This window comes from Panthera leo, chromosome B2, assembly GCF_018350215.1.
Source record: "Panthera leo isolate Ple1 chromosome B2, P.leo_Ple1_pat1.1, whole genome shotgun sequence".
In the NCBI taxonomy this organism is placed as follows: Eukaryota; Metazoa; Chordata; class Mammalia; order Carnivora; family Felidae; genus Panthera; species Panthera leo.
The window spans coordinates 115,833,818-115,859,007 of NC_056683.1; the positions used below are offsets into that span (position 1 = coordinate 115,833,818).

At 37.7% G+C, this 25,190-nt stretch overlaps 1 protein-coding gene across 3 annotated transcripts in view; it reads left to right on the forward strand.

Annotated features, from left to right (window-relative positions):
• Window positions 1-25,190, forward strand: part of LAMA2 (laminin subunit alpha 2) — a 609,036-nt gene that overhangs the window by 136,845 nt on the left and 447,001 nt on the right. For all 3 annotated transcript variants that reach the window (XM_042939791.1, XM_042939793.1, XM_042939792.1), the window contains exons 3-4: window positions 10,173-10,343; window positions 19,647-19,759. In XM_042939791.1, coding sequence (XP_042795725.1) covers window positions 10,173-10,343; window positions 19,647-19,759 — 284 coding nt within the window. The remainder of the gene's footprint in view (window positions 1-10,172; window positions 10,344-19,646; window positions 19,760-25,190) is intronic.

Consider the following 25,190-nt stretch of genomic DNA (forward strand, 5'->3'; position numbering starts at 1 on the left):
ATGCACAGAAAAAGAAAAATATTATAGAATGGATAAGATAATTGGTGAGGCAATGCCTGATGTAGAATTTTCAAAACACCTGGTATAGTTTTAAACAGTAAGATGTCAGTACATTTGATGTGTAAGATAAGTTTAGAGAGGTAGATAAGGGCCTGATTATAAATGTCCAGGGGACCAAGGAGTGACTATTCTCCTGTAGGCAACAGATAAGTCACAGAGGTTGTTAAAAAGAAGTGAAAAAAAAAATGATGTGATCAGACTTAATTTTTAGGAAGATCATTTTCATGACGCAGTGGCAGATGAACAGAAGTGGAGTCATGCAGAAAGACAAGTTACGGTGCGATTGCAGTAGAGGTAAGACAGGACAGGATATCCTTATATAAAAGTATAGACAGATAGATGAGGAGAGAGAAAGAGAAAGAGAAAGAGGATGTTAAGGTGGAGACAAAAAAAAAATTGGAAGCAGAAATCTTAGAATGGTGAGAAGTCAGACGTATTTTTTCTCAAAGAACCATTTAACATTTTCTAGTTTCTGTGGAATAACGGGAAGGCTGGTTGATGTTCACCTGTTAGGTGCGAATGGCAGAGATCTGGGGGATAAAGATGACTGACTCAGTAATGTTTTTGTGGATGGTCTTCATGAGGTCAGTCAGTAATGGAGATGAGCATGTGTAAAGGGCGGATGATTTCAAATTTAAAGAAGAATTTATGAGCCACGAGAGGAACTGTTTTGTAAGTAGCAGTTAAAAGCTAGTTAAAAGAAGCTACTTTTCCTTTCCCAGTGGTTCTAGGGATCCACTGGGGAGATCTACAGAGTGTCACTGTCAGAGGAAAGCAAGGATTCAGTTACAATAAGAAGGCTGAAGAAGTGCTTTCTTAAAATGGAGAAATTTGGAAACAAATTTCAAGACTTAACAAAATTATGATGGAAATTGGCCTGTGAGTGTGCGTATGGAAGGGAAAAGGAGAACTGGGTGGTGGAAAACTGAGGAATGGTGTAGCAGGTGGAAAGAATTTTCATATAGAGCTGGGAGGGGAGTAAGACCAGTGAGTCTTCAATAATAAAATTAATTCTAACCCATTTGGGATCACAGTAACTGGGTTTGAAAACTAACAGTGCCACTTAGGTTTGGGGAATTATGTTCTCCACTCTTAAAGTTCAGATTCTTACTAGGCTTCTTTGAACTGAATTCTTTTTGCTACCAGAAGACAACCGTCTAGTTCGCCACCTAGAGAAACATCACCTAAAGCCTAAGAAACCAGTCTGAACCGTGCCACACCGCAGATCACTTATGAGGACATTGAATGCATTTCTCGATGACTCACTTGTACTTCTTCAAAAGACAGCACTTATGTATTAAATATGATTCTAAGTCAAAGTTCTTTATTTTTATGAAATCAAAGCTGGAAGGATTGGAAAGCTGTACGAGGAAAATAGAGTTACCTGCTGATTACTGGCCTGCTGGGGTCTTGGGGAGACTTTCATCTGTTTTGCTGATCTAGCACCTGCTTTTGCTTGTTTCCACTGATTCTGACAGAGATTGAAAAGACAGTTTTCCTCTGTAGTATCTAACAAACTGTTCCCCATTTGATTTAAGAAATGTCAATTTAAAGTTCTATTGTTACTTGCATTGACAATTTATAAAAACCAAGAAATGCAAGAAATAATATATATACATATGTATATGCATGTATGCACATGTACATCTACATATATGTGTATGTGGTTATATACACAGACATATACTTACACATATATATACATGTATAATATTTCTATAGATTCTTTGACAAATTTTATTAAAATTTCCCCGCATACAGAAACATTGAAAGAATCATCCAGTAAACACTCATATACTCAGCATCTCTTGGAAACTTCATGCTTAAACTCTTCAATATGAATATTACTAACTAGAGTTCAATATTGGTTTACTTTCTTTTTTAAGGTAAAATTTACCTACAGTGAAATGCACATGTCCTCCCTGGGTGTAGCATGTGCTCATTGAGTGCGACAGTTAATAAGTTTTAAGAGATGTGCACACTTGTATAATATAAACTCCCATCAGGAATATTATCATTACCCCAGAAATTTCTGGTCAGTCTACCCCTCAAAGCAATCTTTTTTTTTTTTTTTCTATTTTCCCCAATAGATTAGATTTGTCTGTTCTAAAAAGTCAAATAATAGAACATGCACTCTTTTTTGTAAAGCTTCTTTAATTTGACATATTGCTTTTGGGAGTCATCTTGTTCCATACTGAATACATTTCCATTTTGTGAATAAACCACCGTTTCTGTATCAGTTCTCCCACTGATTAAAAACTTGAGCTATTTCCAGGTTGGGTTATTATAATAAGAGCTTCCATGTGCATTTTTGTATAGGTCTTTTCATAGACACATACTGCCATTTCTCTTGGGATTTTACCTATGGGTGGAATGTAGGTCATGAAGTAGATCTAGGTTTAAATTTATTTAAAAAAAAATGCTTGACTTTTTTCTAATGCCGTTGTACTAATTTACACTCCCAACAGCAGTGGAGTAGAATTCTAGTCCAGTTGCTCCACAAACCTTCAAACATTTGGTGCTGTCAATATTTTTAATAATCTACCACTTACTGTAAAGTATAAGAACCTTGGAGATATGTAGGTCTATTTACCATGATCTCTCCACCCACCATTTCTTTGTTATAATTGTCATATGTGTTACATTAACATACACTGTAACCCTCCCTGCCCAACCCCCCCCCCCGAAATATTATATTTTTTTTTCTTTAAACATTAAAATGTATTTAAAGAACTTAGGAGGGGTACCTGTGTGGCTCAGTTGGTTAAGAATCTGACTGTTGATTTTGGCTCAGATCATGATCTCACTGTTTATGGGTTCAAGCCCCACGTTGGGCTCTGCACTGAGTTCGGAACTTGCTTAGGATTCTCTGGCTCTCCCCTGCTCACCCCCTATCTCTCTTTCAAAATAAATGAATAAATGTGAAAAAAAAAAGAACTTAGGAAAAAGTCTATCAGTTTTTTTTTCAAGTTTACTTACACTTTTTTTCTCTCATCTCCAATTTTCTATTAATCCCATGCTGTTATTTTTTTATATTCTAGATACTGCATTTTTCAGTTCTATAATTTATATTTGATATTTTTTGTAGTTTCTATTCATCTACTGAAACTTCTTATTTGTCTTTTCATTGTAAGCATTTTTGTGTGTGTGTGTCCTTGATTATGGGTATAAAAGCTGCTTAAAAATATTTGTATGCTAACTTCAGTATCTGGGTGATACCAGTGTTGATCTATGCACTGCTGTAAGCATGGGTAGCATTTTATTGTTTCTTCGTATGTTTAGTAATTTTTTTTAAAAAGTGCATCCTGGATATTGTGAATGATACATTTATAGAAACTCAGGATTCTGTTATGTTTTCCTGAAGAATAGTCCTCCATTTTTTATTTCTGTGTTATATCAGTTGGTTAACGTATGTGGATTCAAACAGCAAACTGTAGTCTTTCCTGTGGAATGCAGCTACTGCAGATTTCTGTGTTGTTCTTTTAGCCCCAGTTTGTATGCTTGGCATCTGCCTGGGTCATATTCAGGTCTGGCATCAGTGAGAGATTTGGGAAGAGTTTATACACATACTTTGAGGCTCCTTTTACAGGTTTTTCCCAATATTTTTCCTTCACTTCGTAGCAGCTGTGGCTGTTCATAATTCTGGCCTCTGTTTTTTCAAGATAGTTTAGAAAAAGACAAACAGACAAGAGACACTGTGGAATTCTACTTGAGTTTTAGCCACTGTGCTCTGTGCACTCTGAAACGCATCCCGTATCTTCCCCTTTCCAAGCACACACATCCCTCCCAGCTTACCTGTTTGGGGTTGTTCTCCATTGCTTTTAGGTATTTGGGATTTTTTAAAAAATATATTTTGTTTAGAATTCATACCTGTTATCTGTGAGAAGGTTGGTTCACTGGGAGCTACCCCACAATTATTAAGAGTAGAACTTGTATATGCAGGTTTTAAAAATGCTTCTGCTCTTTGAAACCAGAATGTGGAATTTTGAGGTTGCAAATCATCACAATAATGCAAACATCTACAAACATACCATAGTATTTGGATGAGCAAAGATAGTATAAAAACATCCAAATGAAAATTTGGTGAATTTTGTAAATATTAGTCATATTTTGAAAAATTGCTGTTTTTCACCTATAGACTATCCTTTTCTAGACTATTTATTAAATGTATAAATTATGTTATACCATACACAAAAATAAACTCAAAAATGGATGAAAGACCTAAATATAGGACAGGAAGCCATCAAAATCCTCGAGGAGAAAGCAGGCAATAAGCTCTTTGATATTGGCCACAGAAACTTCTTACTCAACATGTCTCTGGAGGCAAGGGAAACAAAAGCAAAATGAAATATTGGAACGTCTTCAAAATAAAAAGCTCTGCATGGCAAAGGAAACAATCAGCAAAACTAAAAGGCAACCAACGGAATGGGAGAAGATATTTGCAAATGACATATCAGATAGTTAATTTCCAAAATCTATAAAGAACTTATCAAAGTCAACACCCAAAAAACAAATAATCCAGTGAAGAAATGTGCAAAAGACATGAATAGATACTTCTCCAAAGAAGACATCCAGATGGCCAACCGACACATGAAAAAGTGTTTAACATTTCTCATCATCAGGGAAATACAAATCAAAACTATAATGAGATACCATCTCATGCCTGTCAGAATGGCTAACATGAACAACTCAGGCAACAAAAAATGTTGGTGAGGATGCGGAGAAAGAGGATCTCTTTTGCATTGCTGGTGGGAATGCAAACTGGTGCAGCCACTCTGGAAAACAGTATGGAGGTTCCTCAAAAAACTAAAAATAGAACTACCCTATGACCCAGCAATTGCACCACTAGGTTTTTATCCAAGGGATATATGCTGTTTTGAAGGGTCACATGCACCCCCATGTTTATAGCAGCACTATCAACAATAGCCAAAGTATGGAAAGAGCCCAAATGTCCATCGATGGATGAATGGATAAAGAAGATGTGGTATGTATATACAACGGAATATTACTCGGCAGTCAAAAAGAATGAAATGTTGCCATTTGCAACTATGTGGATGGAACTAGAGGGTGTTATGCTAAGCAAAATTAGTCAGTCAGAGAAAGAAAAGAATCATATGACTTCACTCCTATGAGGACTTTAAGAGACAAAACAGATGAACGTAAGGGAAGGGAAACAAAAATAATATAAAAACAGGGAGGGGGACAAAACACAAGAGACTCATAAATATGGAGAACAAACTGAGAGTTACTGGAGGGGTTGTGGGGGGGGTGGGCTAAATGGGTAAGGGGCACTAAGGAATCTATTTCTGAAATCATTGTTGCACTGTATGTTAACTAACTTGGATGTAAATTAAAAAATAAATTTTAAAAAATGTATACATTATGTAACAGAATATATTGTTGTTTTCTCTATACTAATCATATTCTAATCTCCAAAGAAAATATATAGGTAGAAAAAATTTTATCTGTTTTTTTGTTCAGATTTTGTTATCCCACAAATCCAGCTAAATTTATTTAGTCTGCATACTATTCAGAAAAAAAAGTCAATCATAATTGTATGGGTAATGATGACTGGCTTTTATGTCATTAACATTACATGACCTCAAATTGAATTAAAAGGCTGTAAGTCAATACTCTATAAGGGTTCACCAGCTATTTGTAGTTTATTTATATTCACAATGTTTACATAATCTTAACCAAGCAACCCGTATTGAAAGTGGAAATAAATATTACCCTGCTGCTTTTGAATGGGAATAAATAGGTACAGTTTAATAGATTTAACATATAATGGTAGTGGGCTGCAATCTCTAATACAACCTGCTGAAGATTCAATAAAAGCTCAGATATTGACTGACTCTTCAAACTGGTTGTTAGCAACTAATTGGAGACCTTCCCTGACCAATATAGTTTACTGATTTTTGTAAAAAATAAACAGTAAAATAGCTGATAAAATTTTAAAAGGCAACTGTTTCCTAACCACAAAGCAAGGCAATTAAATTAAAAAGGTTAATTTTGAGCACCTGATCAGTAAGTGTAACAGAAACAAATCAGTGGAAAGAACTGAAAGATAATACATGTAAATTTTATTAATTTCTCTGTTTATGGGTAGAAAACTCTATGAAACAACAAAAGACTGGCAACTGGATAAGTCATATCCATTACAGTGGATGTAAATGGATAAGCATTGCTGAGGACCAAGTTTTGGCTCTTTTTTATGCCCTGATAGGCATCCAGCTTGGGCTCAGGTTATGATCTCATGGTTCGTGAGTTCAAGCCCCGCATAGGGCTCTGTGCTGACAGCTCAGAGCCTGGAGCCTACTTCAGATTCTGTGTCTACTCTCTCTCTCTCTCTGCCCCTCCCCTGCTCACACTCTGCCTCTCTTTCTCAAAAAATAAATAAACATTAAAAAAATTAGAATATGTTTTCTTGGTTAAAGAGCTGAGTTCAAATCATAGTTATCAATCTTACTAATTCATAATTTTGTACATATTGCTTTTCTTCTCTGAGCTGCACTTTCTTCATTTGTAAAATGAGACTGATAAATTCTATACAATGGGGTGATGGGGGGATTAAGTCCTATTAATGAATATGAAATAGCTTCTGAATCAGTGTTACTTTTCTACTTATAATTCTTTTATAGCCATGTCATGTCGTTCACATTTTATCCACTTAATTCTGTAGGGAAATTGTGGTGTAATTCAATTCTATGTTTTGGACCACACAATATACAGTAAAGTAGTTTTCACCAGCCGTCTTTCCTTTATGGACCCCTCCCATGATTACTCAGACCTGAGAAAGTGGAGGTTGAGCCTACTCAAATCAGGTTCCACACAGGGCTGCTCCAAAGCCGGGCATAGGGAGTCTTACCCATACCTACAAAACAGACTCAAGGCCAGGGTCAGAATCAGAACTAGTCAAAGTTGAAGGAGGAGACAAAGATCACAGAGAAAAACCGACAGTGTCCTGGGGCAGTTTTAGACACGTTGGCCACTGCCTGAGATGCCTTTTGTGTAAGTGAGCTGGCTTTGTTTGGAAGGATAAGAACAGGCTTAACTACCTAAACTCCTACTACAGGCCAGCAAGATAAGAAGTAGAGTTTTGCCCTCCTGAAAACAGCATATCTCTTCCTTCTAATTACCAACTTTGTTCTATGCTACACACTAAAATTATAGAGACTTGGGGGAAAAAAATCCCACTAAAATCACTAACAGTGACAAGTAAGCAGCAGTTTGTGTTGATGTCTATGTGAACCATTAAGTGTCCTCTGTGTGTAATCTATGTATCTAGATCTATATCCATATCTATATCTATATATCTGTATCTGTATCCATGTCTGTATAATCACATAATCTAATGGGTTAGAATAATTCTAAAGTCAACTACTTGGTTAGTCACTCAACATTCGCTTAAGTTTTCCAGAAAAAGTCCATACTCATATGCTATTCCCTCTGCCTGGTGAGTTTGTTTTTTCCTTTTCTCTACCAGATAAACTTCTATTTCTCCTTTGAGATTTAGCTCAAGATCACTTCCACAATAAGCCTATCTCAATGGTATTTTATTCTCAAATCTTTTATGGTACCTGGCATAGTATGTGCTCAATGCATTACAGTTAAATGCAAAATGGGGATGAATGGCAGAAGAGAAAGATGGGCAGACAGATCATATTTATTTAATCATATATCATTTACAAATATAGAGAATAAAGTGTCTAAGGTGGAGAGATAATGTTTTGGGGATGATCAAATTATTTTAAAATTTATAATGTGGTTAACTTCACAAAACTGAGGTAGTTTCCAATAAGCCTGTATACAAGAAAGACTAAAAAAAAGGTAATAACCGTTGTACTTACAGTAATTTACCATTTAGAAAACACTCTATATTTCCTCATGAAATAAGTAACAATAGCTTTATGAATGGCTAATATTTTTCTGATCAACGATCATCTGTGCACGTCTTAACGATAGAATGTCTCATTGAGTGAGGGTCAGAGCAAATAGATGAAGGAAATGAGGGGTTTGGGGAAATAAACTTATCAGGAAGAATGAATGAGATAGTGGCTGCAATTGAGTAAAAAAGTAAGTTTTGACCTTCTGGCAAACAAGGAAAAATTGGAAACCTCAAGTAACTATTCGCTGGAGAAAAGCACAAGGCAGGAGGGCCAGCAGGCTCGGGCCTGGCTAGATTAGAGCATCAGAACTGAGGGATTTTAGAGGCTGGTGAATTATGGAGAGGGAGGGAAGAGAGAGAGAAATAGTCTGAAGGCAACTTTTTGGGAGACCCTGAGAGTGACTGAGATGATAATTGTGGTGGTGGTCTTAGGAATTTGCTTACTTCTTCGAAATTGTTGAGAATGATTACAAAAGAGATTAAAATCATTTAAAAATCTTTCTCATTCACTGTACTGTGACTTCCTTCAGTGCAATTCTAAGGTCAACCAGGACCACAAATTAGCACTAGATTCAGGTAGGGTATCATTTGACGTTGTAGAGAACAAGCACTAGAGTGATTAAAAGGATAGATTCTGGAGCCAGATTCCGTGGTCTCAAATCATGGCTCTGCTATTTGCTATGTGTAATCCTAGGCAAGTTACTGAACGTCGTAATAAAATAAGGGCAATAGTAGCATGCTGCTCATGTAGGTGCCTTTTGAAGCAAATTAGCCCAAGAAGCCAGAACAATGCCTGGAACATTATAAACATTCAGTAAGGCTGGTGATGAGGATGAGGGTGAAGATGAAGATGATGCGAAGGACATTTATGTGGCCAATCTTTGGAGTTCCTTCATTTTATAAATATATTGAGTGCTTACTCTGTACCTAGCATGTGCTAAGTTTGCAAGATAAGGAAGAAAACACCTATGAACTCAAAACTCTGGGGATCTCAGTAAAACGTTGGGACATAAGATTTAGTTAATAAGGTCTTTCTAGCAGAGGTCGAATTAATGTAGACCTACTTGGCGTGTGTATAGAGCAGAGACCACCTAGATGGTTAGCACGTTCCGTATATAAATCGAGTCAAATCATCTGGAATCGCAGATGTATTTTCTCCCAGACAAGTTTTTCACTTAAAGAGTGGCTTCTGATAAATGGCTTTACCATATTGTCAGGAAATGAGGTCCATAAAATGCAAATACTAGACATGTGTGAGGCAAAATTGACCTTAAGTTTTAGAAAGAAAAACCTGAGTTCATATGGAATGAAAGGCCTTCCCAACTATACGCTGTCATGGGTCTCTGTGATTTTACCTGAGTGAGCTTAAACTTCTATTGTATCTAAGAAATAATTGCTGGTATATGATCGTGGACCACTATAACTACTTGTTTCTGATAACTCATTGCTATATAATATGGCTTTCTAGCACAGAAGGCAGTAAAGAATGGTTTTCCAAAATCTTTCATCATTTGCTATGGTCTCCAGTCTGAATAAAAGGAATTATAACAACCACTTAATGCTACATAATAATTGGAGAATAAAAATGGCCACAGAAATCATAAACGCTTAGTTACACAAAATCTTTATATACGATTATAGTTTACTACTAAATACAAAATAGCTGAAGTGGAAGATGGAAGATTCAATAAGATCTTTTGCCAATGACATGAAGAGAAGATATTTTATAAGTTTATTTTTATTACTTTGAGGGGGGTGGTGGGAGAGGGGCAGAGAGAGGGAGACAAAAATCCCAAGCAAGTTTTGTGCTGTCAGCACAGAGCCAGATGTGGGGCTCGAACCCATGCACTGTGAGTTCACGACCTGAGCCTAAATGAAGAGTTGGTCACTTAAGTGACTGAACCACCCAGGCACCCCCGAAGGTCTTTGTTTTTTAAGTGTGTTAGAGACAGGGCTTTCTTCCTAATTAAATGTTACAGGTTAAACATTAAGAAGATAGCTTTAGATTTTATATTTAAGACTGAAGAAGAAATGTTCATTTGAGAACACATGCTATTTATGTAGAGTAGTTAATTAGACCAGATATTCAATTATCACTGATTATTTAATTTTCAAGGAATTTAATGCCCTGAAAAATATCCTATCTTAATTTCATCTTAAAATGCAGCAAAATCATACCATGTTGCTTCTGGCCCACACATCTTCATTTATCCTTCTTTTTCAGGTTTATTCCCTGCTGTCCTGAATCTTGCTTCCAATGCTCTCATCACCACAAATGCAACATGTGGAGAAAAAGGACCCGAAATGTATTGCAAATTGGTAGAGCATGTCCCTGGACAGCCTGTGAGGAACCCCCAATGTCGAATCTGCAATCAAAACAGCAGCAATCCATATCGTATGTATTTTATTTTTTAAAATTTTTTAACGTTTATTTATTTTTGAGACAGAGAGAGACAGAGCATGAACAGGGGAGGATCAGAGAGAGAGGGAGACACAGAATCTGAAACAGGCTCCAGGCTCTGAGCGGTCAGCACAGAGCCCGACGCGGGGCTCGAACTCACGGACAGTGAGATCATGACCTGAGCCGAAGTTGGACACTTAACCGACTGAGCCACCCAGGCGCCCCCATATCGTATGTATTTTAATACATGTTTGCATGGCACTGGCTAAGATCTGTAGTTGAGAGACTTTTTAAAAAAATTTTTAACATTTATTCATTTTTGAGAGAGAGAGAGAGAGAGAGAAACAGAGCATAAGTAGGGGAGGGGGAGAGAGAGGGAGACATAGAATCTGAAGCAGGCTCCAGGCTCTGAGCTGTCAGCACAGAGCCCGACATGTGGCTCGAACTCACAAACTGTGAAATCATGACCTGAGCCGAAGTCAGTCGCTTAACTGACTGAGCCATCCAGGCACCCCATGTAGTTGAGAGACTTTGAGGTGAAGTTGCATTCAAGTCAAAGGGTTTGTGGTCCCCAAATTCCTAGACCTTTTCTTCCATTGGGTGCTTCTTTATACCTCTTCTGTACCATCTGACAAACATTACTGGAGTTCTCTATGTGTACCAGGTATAGTGCTTGAGAAGAGTTTTCTAGCTGAACACCTGTGGCAGTCATTAGGTTCACTACCTCCAGAATCACATCTGAGGATGTGGTTATTAGTGCAGGCTTTAGTCATTTGTTGGTCACTTACGTGCCAGGTACTCCGGTGAAGATCAACAGGAATAAGGTATGGTCCCTCACTGCAACCAGTGAAGAAATAGGCAAAAGGAACAAAGTAAAGAATGAGCATAGGGGTCTGAGGGAGAGAGAGGAGGGTTACAAATTAGTCTTGGTGCAAGTGAAGGCTTGCCAGAAGTGCCATCTAAGCTGAGACTCAAGGACAGGTATTAAATACGCAGGTAAAGAAGAGAGAGTGAGAAGAGACGAGGAAATGCCAGAAAGATCAGAATGAGATAGAAAACCTTACTTGCTCGGGGAACTACAAGTAGTTGGAAGGGCTAGAACTAAAAGCATCAAAAAGCAGAATGTAGACATGGGTCTTGTGCAGAGGCTGGAAGTGGATTATGAAGGTTGTTAAACACCTCAAGAGGGGAGTTTTAAGGAGAGGTGTCATACAAAGCCCTCTTGCTGGCTTCTATGAACCACACTGACGTCTCAGATTCATCTATGTGTTTATTCGGCAAGCATATGAACCCCTGCTGCTAGCAATGCATTGTACTGAAGTATAATGGTAACTCATACATAGTTCTTGACTTAAGCGACTTAGGGGGGGAATAGGGAAGCAGAAAAGTAAATTGAGTGTTAAGGGAACATGAGAGAGGCTATTTAACTATTTCTGGGAGAAAGTGACTCATGTACTGCAGAAAGAAAAGTAAGATGAAAAGTATTATAAAAGAAAAAGCATACACAAGTCTTGGAGTTACGGAACAGCATGATACATTCAGATAATGATAAGTAATGTGGTTTAATGGGTAAAGAATTTATATGGAGAAGGGGAGAATGGTGTGAGAGGATTCTAGAAATGGAGGTTGATTTAGAGATACACGTTGGGAAATTATCAAATCTGTTGGGGAGGTTAATAATGTGAATACTTAATGTCAAAGAGGTGAGTTCTAATGGGGATAAAACTTCACAATTATAGCATTTTAAAATTTGCTTAGTTTCCTTCTCTTTTTAAGCTAAAAACCTATAAAATGAAAGAAGTTTTCTCTCACAATTTGCATTTTTTTACCTCAAAATAAAGTTGGAAGGCCTTGTGTGTTCTTTATTGGAACTAGTTAAAGGGTAGAATGCATGGTCCCCTCTCTATTATATAATTTAGAGATGCTGAAAACATTATGTTTGGAGAATTGGAACTTTTGTGATTAAAACCGGTGGTCTTGTGTATCACAGAATGTTTAAAAAATCTTAAGATGACAACTACCAGAATCTTCCATGTCTTTAATGAGTCTGATTATCTGTGATTCAGATTATTATGATATAGGTATGAGTGGGGAGTAATGGAACACATCTCACCTGTTGGCTTATTTTTTAGAACAATAAGGGCAGAGGACCTGGGTCAAAGCCCCGGGGAAGCATCAGAAGCTAAGGGAGGTAGATTTAGTGGAATCCAGGAAGGCAATAAAGAGAAACAGAATCCAAGGAAGGAAGGCAGAAGATTCAGGTACCAGGCTTGTGAGGAAGGAAAGAATTTTCAGGAAGAATGAATAATCAACAATGTTAGCTACTTCAAGATATTGAGTGAGAAAAGTATAAAATAGATTTTCCTTGATTTTGACAATATGGACATCCATTGGTAAACTTGTCAAAGCAGTCAGTGGATGGATGAGGCAAAAGCCATATTCAAGAGTTAGCGAGTGGTAAAAAGGAAAGAAAAGTATAGGGGTGTTCTCTCAAATATCGTTGGTGTGAAAGAGAATGGATGTGGTGTTTTGAAGGTTTTCAGAGATGGGGCATTTGAGCGAGTTTCAGTCGAAAGGAGAGGCCAGGAAACTTGAAGATAAAGTGACAATGGGGGTGGTAGTTCTTTAGAGGTAAGAACAGATGAGTCACTGAGCACAGGTAAGAAGGCATCCTTTTAACTCATCAAATCAGGAAGAGGGAGGATGAGTAGAGGTAGATAGAAGGGAGTATTTGGGAGGAAATTCTTACTTAATGCTCTTAATTTTCTTATTAATATGTGTGTCTGGGTGTTCTGTTAAGGAAAGAAGTAAAATTTTGATTAGCCCCTTTGGGTAATAGGAGGAGAATTGCTGAGCCATAGTGAGAATAAAGTGAGAATTCTATATGGGGTGGAATGGAAGAATCAAATGTTTGTGCTGATCCTCATGGAGTTTTACAGAGAAAGTAGAATGGAAGAATAAGGTGGCAAGAAAATTGAAGTCAAGTCTGGAAGATAAATGAATTGATGGACTATGAGCTCTGGGTTCATTAGGGAAGAAAATGAAGCCTGATGGGGAGAAACTGCCATTGGTTTAGACTGGTAGCCTTGATGATTTGATAAAGAATGTGAGAAAGGCTAGAGGCATGGAAATGGTGGGGAGGGGGTGGAGAGGATGCACTGGGCAGAAAGGGGGAGTTAGGTAAAGTATGTAAAGTTGTGTGTGTGTGTGTGTGTGTATACATGCATATATGTGTTTATATATGTATTTATATAAATATAAATACATATATGTGTAGTTCCTGACTACAAGTACAAGGTTAGGATAAATAAGGCTTGAACATAGAAAGCAATTAAGCAAATATTCCAAACAGTCAACTCAGGGCTTATTATCTGGTACATATTATAAATGATGTAGAGTGGCGCCTGGGTGGCTCAGTCCATTAAGCATCTGACTCTTGATTTCAGCTCAGGTCATGATCTCACAGTTGGTGAGACTGAACCCTGCATCCAGCTCTGAGCTGACAGTGCAGAGCCTGCTTGGGATATTCATTCATTCTCTCTCTCTCTCTCTCTCTCTCTCTCTCTCTTTCTCTCTCTCTCCCTTTCTTGCTCCCCCTGCCCCATGCTCTCTTTTTCTCCATCAATAAATAAATAAACTTAAAAAATAAAAAGTGATGCAGGAGCACCTGGGTGGCTCAGTCTGTTGAATGTCCAGCTTCGGCTCAGGTCATGATCTCACAGTTCATGGGTTTGAGCCCCACGTTGGGGTCTGTGCTGACAGCTCAGAGCCTGGGGCCTGCATCAGATTCTGTGTCTTCCTTCTCTCTGCTCCTCCCCTGCTCATGCTCTGTTCTGTCTCTCTCTCTGTCTCTGTCTCTGTCTCTCTCAGAAATAAATGAACATTAAAAAAAATTTTTTTTAATAAAAAAAATAAATAAATAAAAAGTGACATAGAATTTCTGAGAAGGAAAACATTAGTGGGAACTGAAGTATCGAGAGGTAGTTCCAAGAGGCGGTCAGATTCAGCTGAGAATTAACAAGCTGAATTGCCTGAGATTAGAAGGAAAGGTATTCCAGGAAAGGAGAAAAACAAAGAACTGTGTACAGTCACAGAGGAAGGAAGGAAGGAAGATGGAAAGCTTGGGGTGGAAAATAATTGAGGGGAGACTCTTTTTTAAAATTAAATATATATATATATATATATAATTTTATTATGAAAAATAGTATAAATATTTATGTATTATAAATAATAAACTTATTATTAAATAATTTATTTATTATAAATAATAAATATATAGTCATATAATTATTTACTATCAATTATATATATGAATATTTAATTCTTGAGCGAGAAAGAGAGTCCATAAGTGGGGAGAAGCAGAGGGAGAGAATCCCAAGCAGCCTCTGCACTGCCAGCATGGAGCCCGATGCAGGACTTGAACCCATGAGCTCACAAGATCATGACCTGAGCTGAAATCAAGAGTGGAACACCTAACTGACTAAGCGACCCAGGTGCTCCAAGTGGAGACTCTTGGTTGGAAAAATGAATGAGGCGCATTTGCTAAACTGAGTCCAGGAGCGATCCTGTCATTTCCCCCTTCAGAGTTATATAGTCAGGGTCTCTTATGTCTCCATGGAAGACATCCATATTTAAGCAAGCCTGTCCCATAGGTTTATATTGGGACAGAAGTGACAGATTGTTTTAGTAAAGCAAGATGCACAGGAAGTATGTCTTATATTTCCTCATTTTTATTTACCTGAAGTGTTTTTTTTAAAAACTTTCTTTTAATATTTATTTTTGAGAGAGAGAGACAGACAGACACAGTGTGAGCAGGGGAGGGGCAGAGAGAGAGGGGGAGACCCAGAATGCGAAGCAGGTTCCAGGCTCCGAGCTGTCAGCACAGAGCCTGATGCGGGGCTCAAACTCACCATGACCTGAGATCATGACCTGAGCTAAAGTTGTTTCAGAAGCTCAACCAACTGGGCCACCCAGCTGCCCCTGCCTGAAGTGTTTTTTAACCTATCATAATCTGGATTTACTTTGTGTGATTAATTTTAAGCTACCACCTTCATTACATTTCAAAGTCTTGTTTTGGAACTAGAGATAGGGAAAGAACATACCCCATAAGAATAAAAATCTAGCAATAAACTACATGAATATATTTTAGGAAAAGTTGGAGCAGCAGATGATAAAATTTTACAAATGCATTGAACTGCTAGAACATATCAGGCAGGTCTGTGCGTAATCACCATACAAAGAAAAGGAAGCTTGAACTTCCGGTTACTAGATTGTGCTTTCCAATTAAAAATTAGCAGTTTGAAAGATTTACTTCATCAACGATTCCCTGGACAGTATTCTGATGCAGTTAGCCCTTGGATTTACTTGTGTAGCTATCCCTGTTGAGGATGTTATAAGTTTCTATCTCATTCTAAATAAGGGAAGTATGCCAACAATTAATCAGTATTTGCAAATTAATTATGATTAAACTTTCATAATGGGGATTATGGTTAATTGTTGATTCATCTCCCAGTCCTCATTTTCATGACTAATTCTCATATCAATTTGACCTGAGGTGGCAGATATAAAAATTTCCAATTAGACAGCTTCTCCCAGAATTACCTGAGCCACAAATCTGATTTGGAAATATGGTTGTGGGTGTGTTTTTCTAACACATATTAAACCCACAATCTGTAAAGAAGATTCCAGAGGATGTTTGGGGAATGTTTGTTGTGGTATTTATTTTTCTTCAGAAGCAATGCCAGTAATATTTCATTTATGGCTGATTCCTGACGTGTCAATTTCAGCACGCATTGACACCACAAGGGCATTTGTTTGATATTTAGTTATGCTTATGGTATTTGCTGTCGTTATAAAGACCTGACACCTTTGCTATAGCTTCAACAGAACAAGTTCACTAGTGCTAATTATTAAATACGGTCAGCAGTTTTACTTTTCATTAATGAGGTAGGATGCCTCATCTCAGTGGACTGCTAATGCGGTAAGACTTGAGACAAAACAAAGTCCATCCAGTTGTTTAGTTGAATTAAATCATTTATCAGTAAAAATAGAACATTTTTGTTCTGTCCTATGCTCTCATGTTCCCATAAGTAAGTCAAGGACATAAACCTTTATGTTTTTAATTAAACAAGGTATAGCAGGCTACTTTAACAAAATTAATCTAAAAATACTCATGATCTAAAGATGGGAAACTTAATGAATATTCAGTTTTGAATAAAATTTTTCTTTTGAAGATGACTTGACGTTATTATCAAATTCCTATTGCATTGAGGACTTCATTTTGCTTTGTTTTGTGACTTTCACATTTTTTACGAAATGCAATTTGCCTGTAACTAAGATTCAGAACAGTATACATTTTGAACAGATGTATAATTTATTTTATATATATGCGTAATAATGGTTAGACTATTAATAGCTGTAATGTTCCTCTGGTAACCCTGTAAGATTAGAGTTCTCATCCAAGATATGTTTACTGGCCCCTGGAAAAAAGAGAAACTGAGAAATTCCTAATTTTTTGTGAAAACAAAATGAGTGCATTTTAAAGAACGGTTCTTCATTTTGAAATTATGGTTCTTTAAAACTTTGCCTGGTTCTAATGTTCATTAGTTTATGAAATAACAGTGATGGTACATTAAATGACAGTAAAAGTTGACTGGAGGTTCCTATGTTTTACATAAATAAAGAGCTAGAACTCCTATATCAGTTCCACAAACCTCTCATACACATTTTTTTTACTTTACTTTTTTTCTGAAACTTAATCTGGAAACCACTGCTGTGAGTGGAGTTTTGTTAACCCTAGTTGAAGAATTGCACACACGGTTTAAGTGAGTTGCCATTGTTGAATACTAAATGGTGGAGCCAGGTGGAATACAGGTGGACTATTTATCTCCTCATACGCCCCCCTTCATATTCCAGATATCATGCTTTTTTCATCACCATTATCATTAGAGTACATGGCTACATGCTACACTTTGTAGGCAAACGGAGGTCCATGATTGCTCCTTGTAGTGATGAGGTTTGTTCATTATTTGAAGTATTCCTTCCATTTACCAAAAAAGATTGTGTTCTAATCTAAAAGGTTACTCTTAGACTATTTATTTGAAACATCTCCCCGGAGAAGTAGTGTTCAGAAGTTCTCAAGACTGATGCTCCAAAGCATATGTTATCTGTGACATATAGAAGAGTAGCAGGGAATCTAGCCTCCAGTTTATTTACATTTCTATGGGCAAATAGGCTGACTTTCAAGTGAGAATTTAGGAAGTTAAGTACCCTTAGTGCAGCCCTTGGAATAGAAATAGGAACCTCTGGAGGCACCTGGGTGGGTTAATTGGTTAAGCGTCCGACTTCGGCTCAGGTCATGATCTTGAGGTTTGTGAGTTCGAGCCCCGCATCGGGCTCTGTGCTGACAGCTCAGAGCCTGGAGCCTGCTTCGGATTCTGTGTCTCCCTCTCTCTCTGCCCCTCCCCCATTTGCGCGCACGCGCTCTCTCTCTCTCTCTCTCTCTCTCTCTCAAAAATAAACATTAAAAAAAAAAGAAAAGAAGAAATAGGAACCTCTCCATCTACCTCCACTCCTGCCATTCTCACCTGTGAATGAGCTGGGCCTGCTGAGAACAAAACAGAACTTGTGTTACTTGGAAACGAGAACAGATTTCCAATGGCTAAGAACCAAAGCAGAATGAGGGCTTTGGCACCTCAGGGGTAATGGCTGCTGTTGTGAGATGCATGGAGCTAAATTGGAGAAGAAATGTGAGGTTTGAGGGGTGTAAGGAGAAAAGGAATGGTAAGAAAGAACAGTAGGGGTGGGGAGGGCTGGGGTGAATGTCCACCCCTCCCATCGTCTATCTCCAGTCTTCCTTTTATTTATTTTTAAATTATTTTTTAATTTTATTTATTTATTTTGATAAAGAGAAAGAGCAGGAGTGGGGGAAGGGCGGAGAGAGAGGGAGAGAGAGAGAGAGAAAATCCCAAACAAGATCTGAGCAGTCAGCACAGAGCCCGATGCAGGGCTTGAACTCACCCACTGAGAGATCATGGTCTGAACTGAAATCAAGAGTCAGATGCTTAACTAGCTGAGCTACCCAGGAGCCCCTCCAGTACAGAACAGTAGGTTCTGTTCTCAGCTATAGGTAGTAAAGGAGAAGGAAGATCCATGTTTTGTTGGTAGGAGAGTTTTGTGTGCTGTTGTCTCCCTGCTTGCCATTATTGTGCAGACTCCTCCACTGAGTTAGTGATGATGGGGATGGACAATGCTAAATGAGAGGTTTGGAGTATCTTTCATTATATTTTTATTTTTTATTTTTATTTTTTAACTTTATTTATTTTTGAGAGAGAGCACGAGCAGGGGAGGGGCAGAGAGAAAGGCGGACAGAGGATCCAAAGCAGGCTCTGCACTGACAGCAGCAAGTGCTCAAACCCCACAAACCGAACCATGAGATCACGACCTGATCCAAAGTCTGACACTCAACTGACTGAGCCACCCAGGCACCCTGCCCCTCATTATATTTGTAAATACTGGTTGAAAGTTGGCAAGTTAAGGACTGACCATGAAAAGCCTCATAGGATGGACCTGACAGCATTTTGTATTAAGCCCAGGTAACTGGCACCAGGGTGGTGCAGTCAATTAAGCATCTGACTCTCAGTTTCAGCTCAGGTGATGATCTCCCAGTTCATGGGTTTAAGCACTGCATTGGGCTCTGCGTTGATGGTGCAAAGCCTACTTGGGATTCTCTCTCTCCCTCTCTTTGCTCCTCCCTCACTCACACTGTCCCTGTCTCTCTCAAAAATAAACTTAAAAAAAAAAAATCCCAGGTAACATATTGGGCTGCCCAAGTCTTGGTAATAATGAACATGTCAAAAGGGCAAATCCTCAACCACAATTCAGAATTTTATGGGTTTTTTTCCCCACAGTGTGGATGGCATACAAGAGCTGCCTCAAACATTAATTTTTGCATCTTGGAAGGACTGACGTGTTCATCAGATTTCAATATTATTTCTTCACGCTTAATTTCTGTAGTAATCTTCAGAGTTGCCTATTTTAATTGATGGCCAGAGTGTTGAACATCTTCTCTTATAGCCTAAGTATTTAAGCATTTCATATGCCATATAGAGTGGTCTGAAAAAGCTGGCATTAAATAAATTCTCTTGAAGATATGAATTGCTCTCTTTGTATTATTTTGCTGTTTGATATTCACATGATGATGGCTTCAACTTAGTTTTACTTTTTTTCTTTAAAGAAACAGCGATCAATTCATTATATGTTCTTTTTTTGTCCTTTCACCTGCTGCTGATTCAATAGAGAGACACCCGATTACAAATGCTATTGATGGAAAGAACACTTGGTGGCAGAGTCCCAGTATTAAGAATGGAATTGAATACCATTATGTGACGATTACACTGGATTTACAGCAGGTATAGTCCCTCTTTTTTTTTTTATTTACCAATTTTCTACTTTTAAAATTGTATTTTTGATTTACTATTTGTTTAGTTAGTAGTTCTTGGGTGAATTTTGCATTTATTTCTAAAGCACAATGAAAATGAATTCACATGAAGAGTTTAGAACTGAATTAGCAGCTGACTCTGTTTTGACTAATGAGAGTTAATGATGAAAATATAGATCAAGCACGTTTTACATAAAGAAAATATAATAGTGCCATTTTTTAACTTTTAAAATACTACAGCTCTCCCGTTCTGATCATGGTGTGTTTACTGAAAGGTTCTTGGATAACAGGGCTCTTGAGTAAATTGCCTCTCATTACTGAGAGTTGAACAAGCTGTGACAGTTGATTCTTAAATTAAACTTGGGCCACTAAATGAGGTAACAAGCCTTGTAGTTGTACAAAATTGACGTTCAAGTTGTTCAAGTTTGTGTGGCAGAGGCCCGGGTGCCTTCTACACTTAATTTCTTTCTTCTTTTCATTCACAATATTCAGGTCAGGCTGAAGTTATTACTCAAGGACCACCATCACCCCAAATTATTTAGGCTTGCAGATAGGATGGGATCTGGTAAAGTGTTTCCATATTTTGCTGTTATTCCAAATATAAAAACTAATTTAATTGACTGAAGCCTGAGACTGGGGGCATTTTACATAGGTTGCTTCTGTAACTCAACCTCTTTCTGATTCCCTATAATCTATGAGGGAAAGGCTCTCAGCCATTCCTCCTGGGCCCAGTAAGGACAGAGAAGCAAAGCATTTTGGGGATAGTGAAGGCAGAATGACCAAGATAGTTAGTGACAGATACTATATATACACTGTAGAGGTCATATTAACACAGGTAGTCATGGTGGAGGGAAGCACCAGCCAATGGGGATTGGTCACATTCTCAGAGGACCAGATAGATAACCAGCCATTTCACATATGGATGCTGTGTATCATCAACAGGGGTTCAACCTCCTCTATTCAGAGCTTGGGCCCATTTTTGGCCAGGGTATACACATTGGGGAACTCCAAATTGCTGGCTGGTGGGTCTCACAGGAGATCTTCTGTTTACCCATCTGAGACAATTCAGGACCTAAGCACCTGGGTGATAGCAAGGGCTCAGGGCTGCAACTAAATCACCAGGTGGCATGGATTTATATCCACCCATACTAACAGCTGAATGTCAGCCTTGAGTTAATGGTATTTCCCAGTAAGTCTCCAAGCACTATCAAGGAATGGCAGGGCAAACTATCGCACTGATCAATCATGCTTTAGGTCAATGATCTCTGGTGCATGAATCCCCCGAGGATCCCACCTTCAAAGTAGACTTCATCCCTCTTCTGATAAAGACAGCTTAGTTCTTTATCAGTCACCGTGGTTCTCTCTCTTCATGTGGTGTTTGAAAGTTGGCCTTCGCAATCAGAAGTGATTTTGCTGTTACCTCGAGTCATTGTCGGGGATAGGGAGTTAATAAATAGTGATGGCTAATTTCTCTAGTTTACTCTCTGCTTATTCTTCAATTTGCACATGGGGCAACTTCAGAGTCAACTCTTTTTTTTTTTTTAATGTTATTTATTTTTGAGAGGCAAAGGGACAGAATGCGAGCAGGAGGGGGGCAGGGAGAGAGGGAGACACACAATTCAAAGCAGGCTCCAGGCTCTAAGCCTTCAGCACAGAGCCTCACTCAGGGCTCAAACTCATGGACCATGAGATCATGACCTGAGCTGAAGTGGGACACTTAACCGTCTGAGCCACCCAGGCAGTCTACTCTTAATATAATTTACATAAATCACTTATATTACTCTTTGCTCTCAACCATAATAGTATATATTTAATAAGCATAGCAGCATTTTTCCCTTCCAGTTTAAAACTGGATGGTACCATTACAAGTTTTTATTAAATCATTTCTATCCAACATTCCTATCATTATTAATTCAACAGGTCAGAGTCCACCTGAAAGCCCATTTCTCAATGAAGACATTTCTTTTTTCCTAGGTTTGCTTTGTATCGCCACTTATCTATTCCCGCATGGTATCTTAAGACGTATGTGGATTGTTTTCCTGTTTAGTTTAATAGCCTTAAAATGAGTGAATACTCCAAGACATCTTTTATAGTTGAGTCTTCATAACAAGTTATAAAATTCTATTTATAAGACAGGTCTACCTAACTCCAAAGTCTGGAGTACGCCTAGTGGAAGCCGTACATGGGCCCCTATATTACAGGATGGCACCCACCCATGTCCTTACTTATTTTAACCCCCTCCTACTTCCTGCAAATCAACCTACTGTATGTTCAAGAGAAGGGCAGTGCAATTTGTAAAATGAGATAAATTTTTATTTCTATTTGACTCAAGGTTTTAACTTAGCCAGTGTTTTAGTGATGTAAAAAGTTAAGTAGGTTTTGTAATCTGTTTTTATGATGGAATTCCTCAGGCAAGAAGGGGCTTTAGCCCTCTCCTTTGGTCTTAGGCTTGGAGTAACAAATTCCTGTAACTTGTAACACATTCCTGGAACTTGTTTAGCTAAGGAACAAAGCTGCAGGCAGGCATGTTTCAATGCATTGGCAACAGAGACAATGTGGACATCCTGAGTATTTATTTACTTCTCACAAAAATCTTAAAAGGGCAGCTGGAATTATTATCCTTATGTAAAAAAAAAAAAAAAAAAAAAAAAAAACACTGAGACTTTGAAAAGTCAAGTGACTTGGCCTTCTTTACAAAGCTAATTATGGACAGGGCTAGGATTTCAAGCTAGGTAGTCTGAATCCAGACCAGTATTTCCTAAACTGGGATCTGAAGGCTAGCTTAGGTTGCTCATGAGAAATTTTGGTATTTAATTTTAAGAGCTTCGTTTATTGCTTGGATTCTAGAAGTACCACACTATGATCTCCTGGCTTCTATGGGAGAATACAACCATCTGTTTTATTGTAAAACAAGAGACTAGATCTCTCATTTTCTAGTACATTTTAGTATGCCTCTAAAATAGCATAACTTCTGTCTTTTTTTAAACCTGCATCATGAAGGATTAATGGGTTATTCAGCATAATATGAGCTATTATCCTACTGGGAACCAAGGACAGCAGTTTTATAATGAATAGGTAAATATCACTAAGTGTTTGTTTGTCATTGATTCAGCAAGAGATTTGACCATTCCTTGGCTCTCCTTTTTATTTCGAGATGTATGAATTTCAGCCAATGCCAGTTTTACTTGCTGTTGTTGATATATACTTGGCTCCTCCGTGAAATACTTTTAATAAAATTACTATTTTACATATAAACAGCCGCCATTGAATTTCCTTGATTAAATCTTTGTAGATTACACCAGAAAATTCCTTTTGACACTTTAACATTCTAAATAAGTATGAAAAACAAAGCAATTTACTGAGAAGAGAGTGGCTCCTTATTTTATTAATAGATTGTTTTCAGATTTTTATTACTGAGGAATTATTAACTTTTCCCAATTCTGTTATTTACTCACAGCATATCTTGAGCAAATGACTTCATCATGCTGTGCCCCAATTTCTAGATTAGCATAATAAATATTACAATATCATGGTAAGAAATTTGAAGTGATGATAATAGCAAAATAGCAATTTTGGGTATTGTAAGGTCCTGGTATCAGCATAAACTTGAAGAGAAACTTAACTGCACAATGTGTATACAAAAATCCAGTATGATGGCAAAGAAAAATATACAGCAATTTAAAAGACAATAATGGGGACTTAAAAGTTAATAGGATATCCAAAATAGTCCCTTTTAACTCCTTTCCAACCAGATTTTTACTATAATATGGGTTATATCTGATCTCATTTTTTGACTTAAAAAAAATCTGGCCATTTTCTCTCTCTTTGATTTATTTAGGAAGAAAGCCAACTGGAGGCAAGTGAGATAAAACATAGGCGGGCAGGCAGCTTTTTGATAGACTTTGTTAATATAAAGTGAGGTCATTTTCATTCCTGCATAATCCAGGTATGCCATGAAATTAGTTATACGCATGTGAAGGAGTCTCCTTCATTTTGATAAACAATTCACTTCTCTTCCTGGTCTATCCCCCAAAACTAAAAATGCATTTGTAAAGAAAGATAGTCTTGAAGCTACCGAGATCTTGACCTAAATATTTTATTCATTGACCTTACAGAGACATATTTAGTGAGTTAGGTTAACAGTGTTAAATGAGGTTTGGAAGGAGGTTGAATTAGCATTACTGTGCAAATACTATGGTTTTAAAATCTATGTGAGTAGCATGGAAACATTTTTCCTATATCCTTAAACTGTTAGTGAAATGATTGGACATTTTTGTAATAATAAAGTGTGAAATACATTAAAATATTTCAGTATGTTCAATTTTTCCTATATTCAATATTTTCTTGTTTAAACATAATAAGGATGGTCAAATTTTCAATCTCAAAGGAAGATTGTTATCCTTTCATTGCATATTCTTTTCTCACACTCCTCTTACTCATTCCTGTTAAACAAATCCATTGCCCTATAGCTTAGAGAACATTAGCTCCACCTATTAAAGAATGAAAAAGAGAGAGAGAGAATTTATAAGCATTCAAGAGGTTGGATGGGGTATAAATGATATACATTTAATTAATATCTCATTATCTAAGCAAAAGAGACATACACATGTAATATATTTAAAAGCCATACAAGATTTATTTATTTATTTTTTAAATGTTTATTTATTTTTGAGACAGAGAGAGACAGAACATGAACGGGGGAGGGGCAGAGAGAGAGGGAGACACAGAATCGGAAGCAGGCTCCAGGCTCTGAGCCATCAGCCCAGAGTCCGACACGGGGCTCGATCTCACGGACCGCGAGATCGTGACCTGAGCTGAAGTCGGATGCTTAACCGACTGAGCCACCCAGGCGCCCCATGCCCTACAAGATTGAAATAGTGTTGCTGAATATGCTTCTATTCTTTTTTTTTTTAATTTTTTTTAAATTATTTATTTATTTATTTATTTTATTTTTTAATATATGAAATTTACTGTCAAATTGGTTTCCATACAACACCCAGTGCTCATCCCAAAAGGTGCCCTCCTCAATACCCATCACCCACCCTGCCCTCCCTCCCATCCCCCATCAACCCTCAGTTTGTTCTCAGTTTTTAACAGTCTCTTATGCTTTGGCTCTCTCCCACTCTAACCTCTTTTTTTTTTTTTTTCCTTCCCCTCCCCCATGGGTTTCTGTTACGTTTCTCAGGATCCACATAAGAGTGAAACCATATGGTATCTGTCTTTCTCTGTATGGCTTATTTCACTTAGCATCACACTCTCCAGTTCCATCCACATTGCTACAAAAGGCCATATTTCATTTTTTCTCATTGCCACGTAGTATTCCATTGTGTATATAAACCACAATTTCTTTATCCATTCATCAGTTGATGGACATTTAGGCTCTTTCCATAATTTGGCTATTG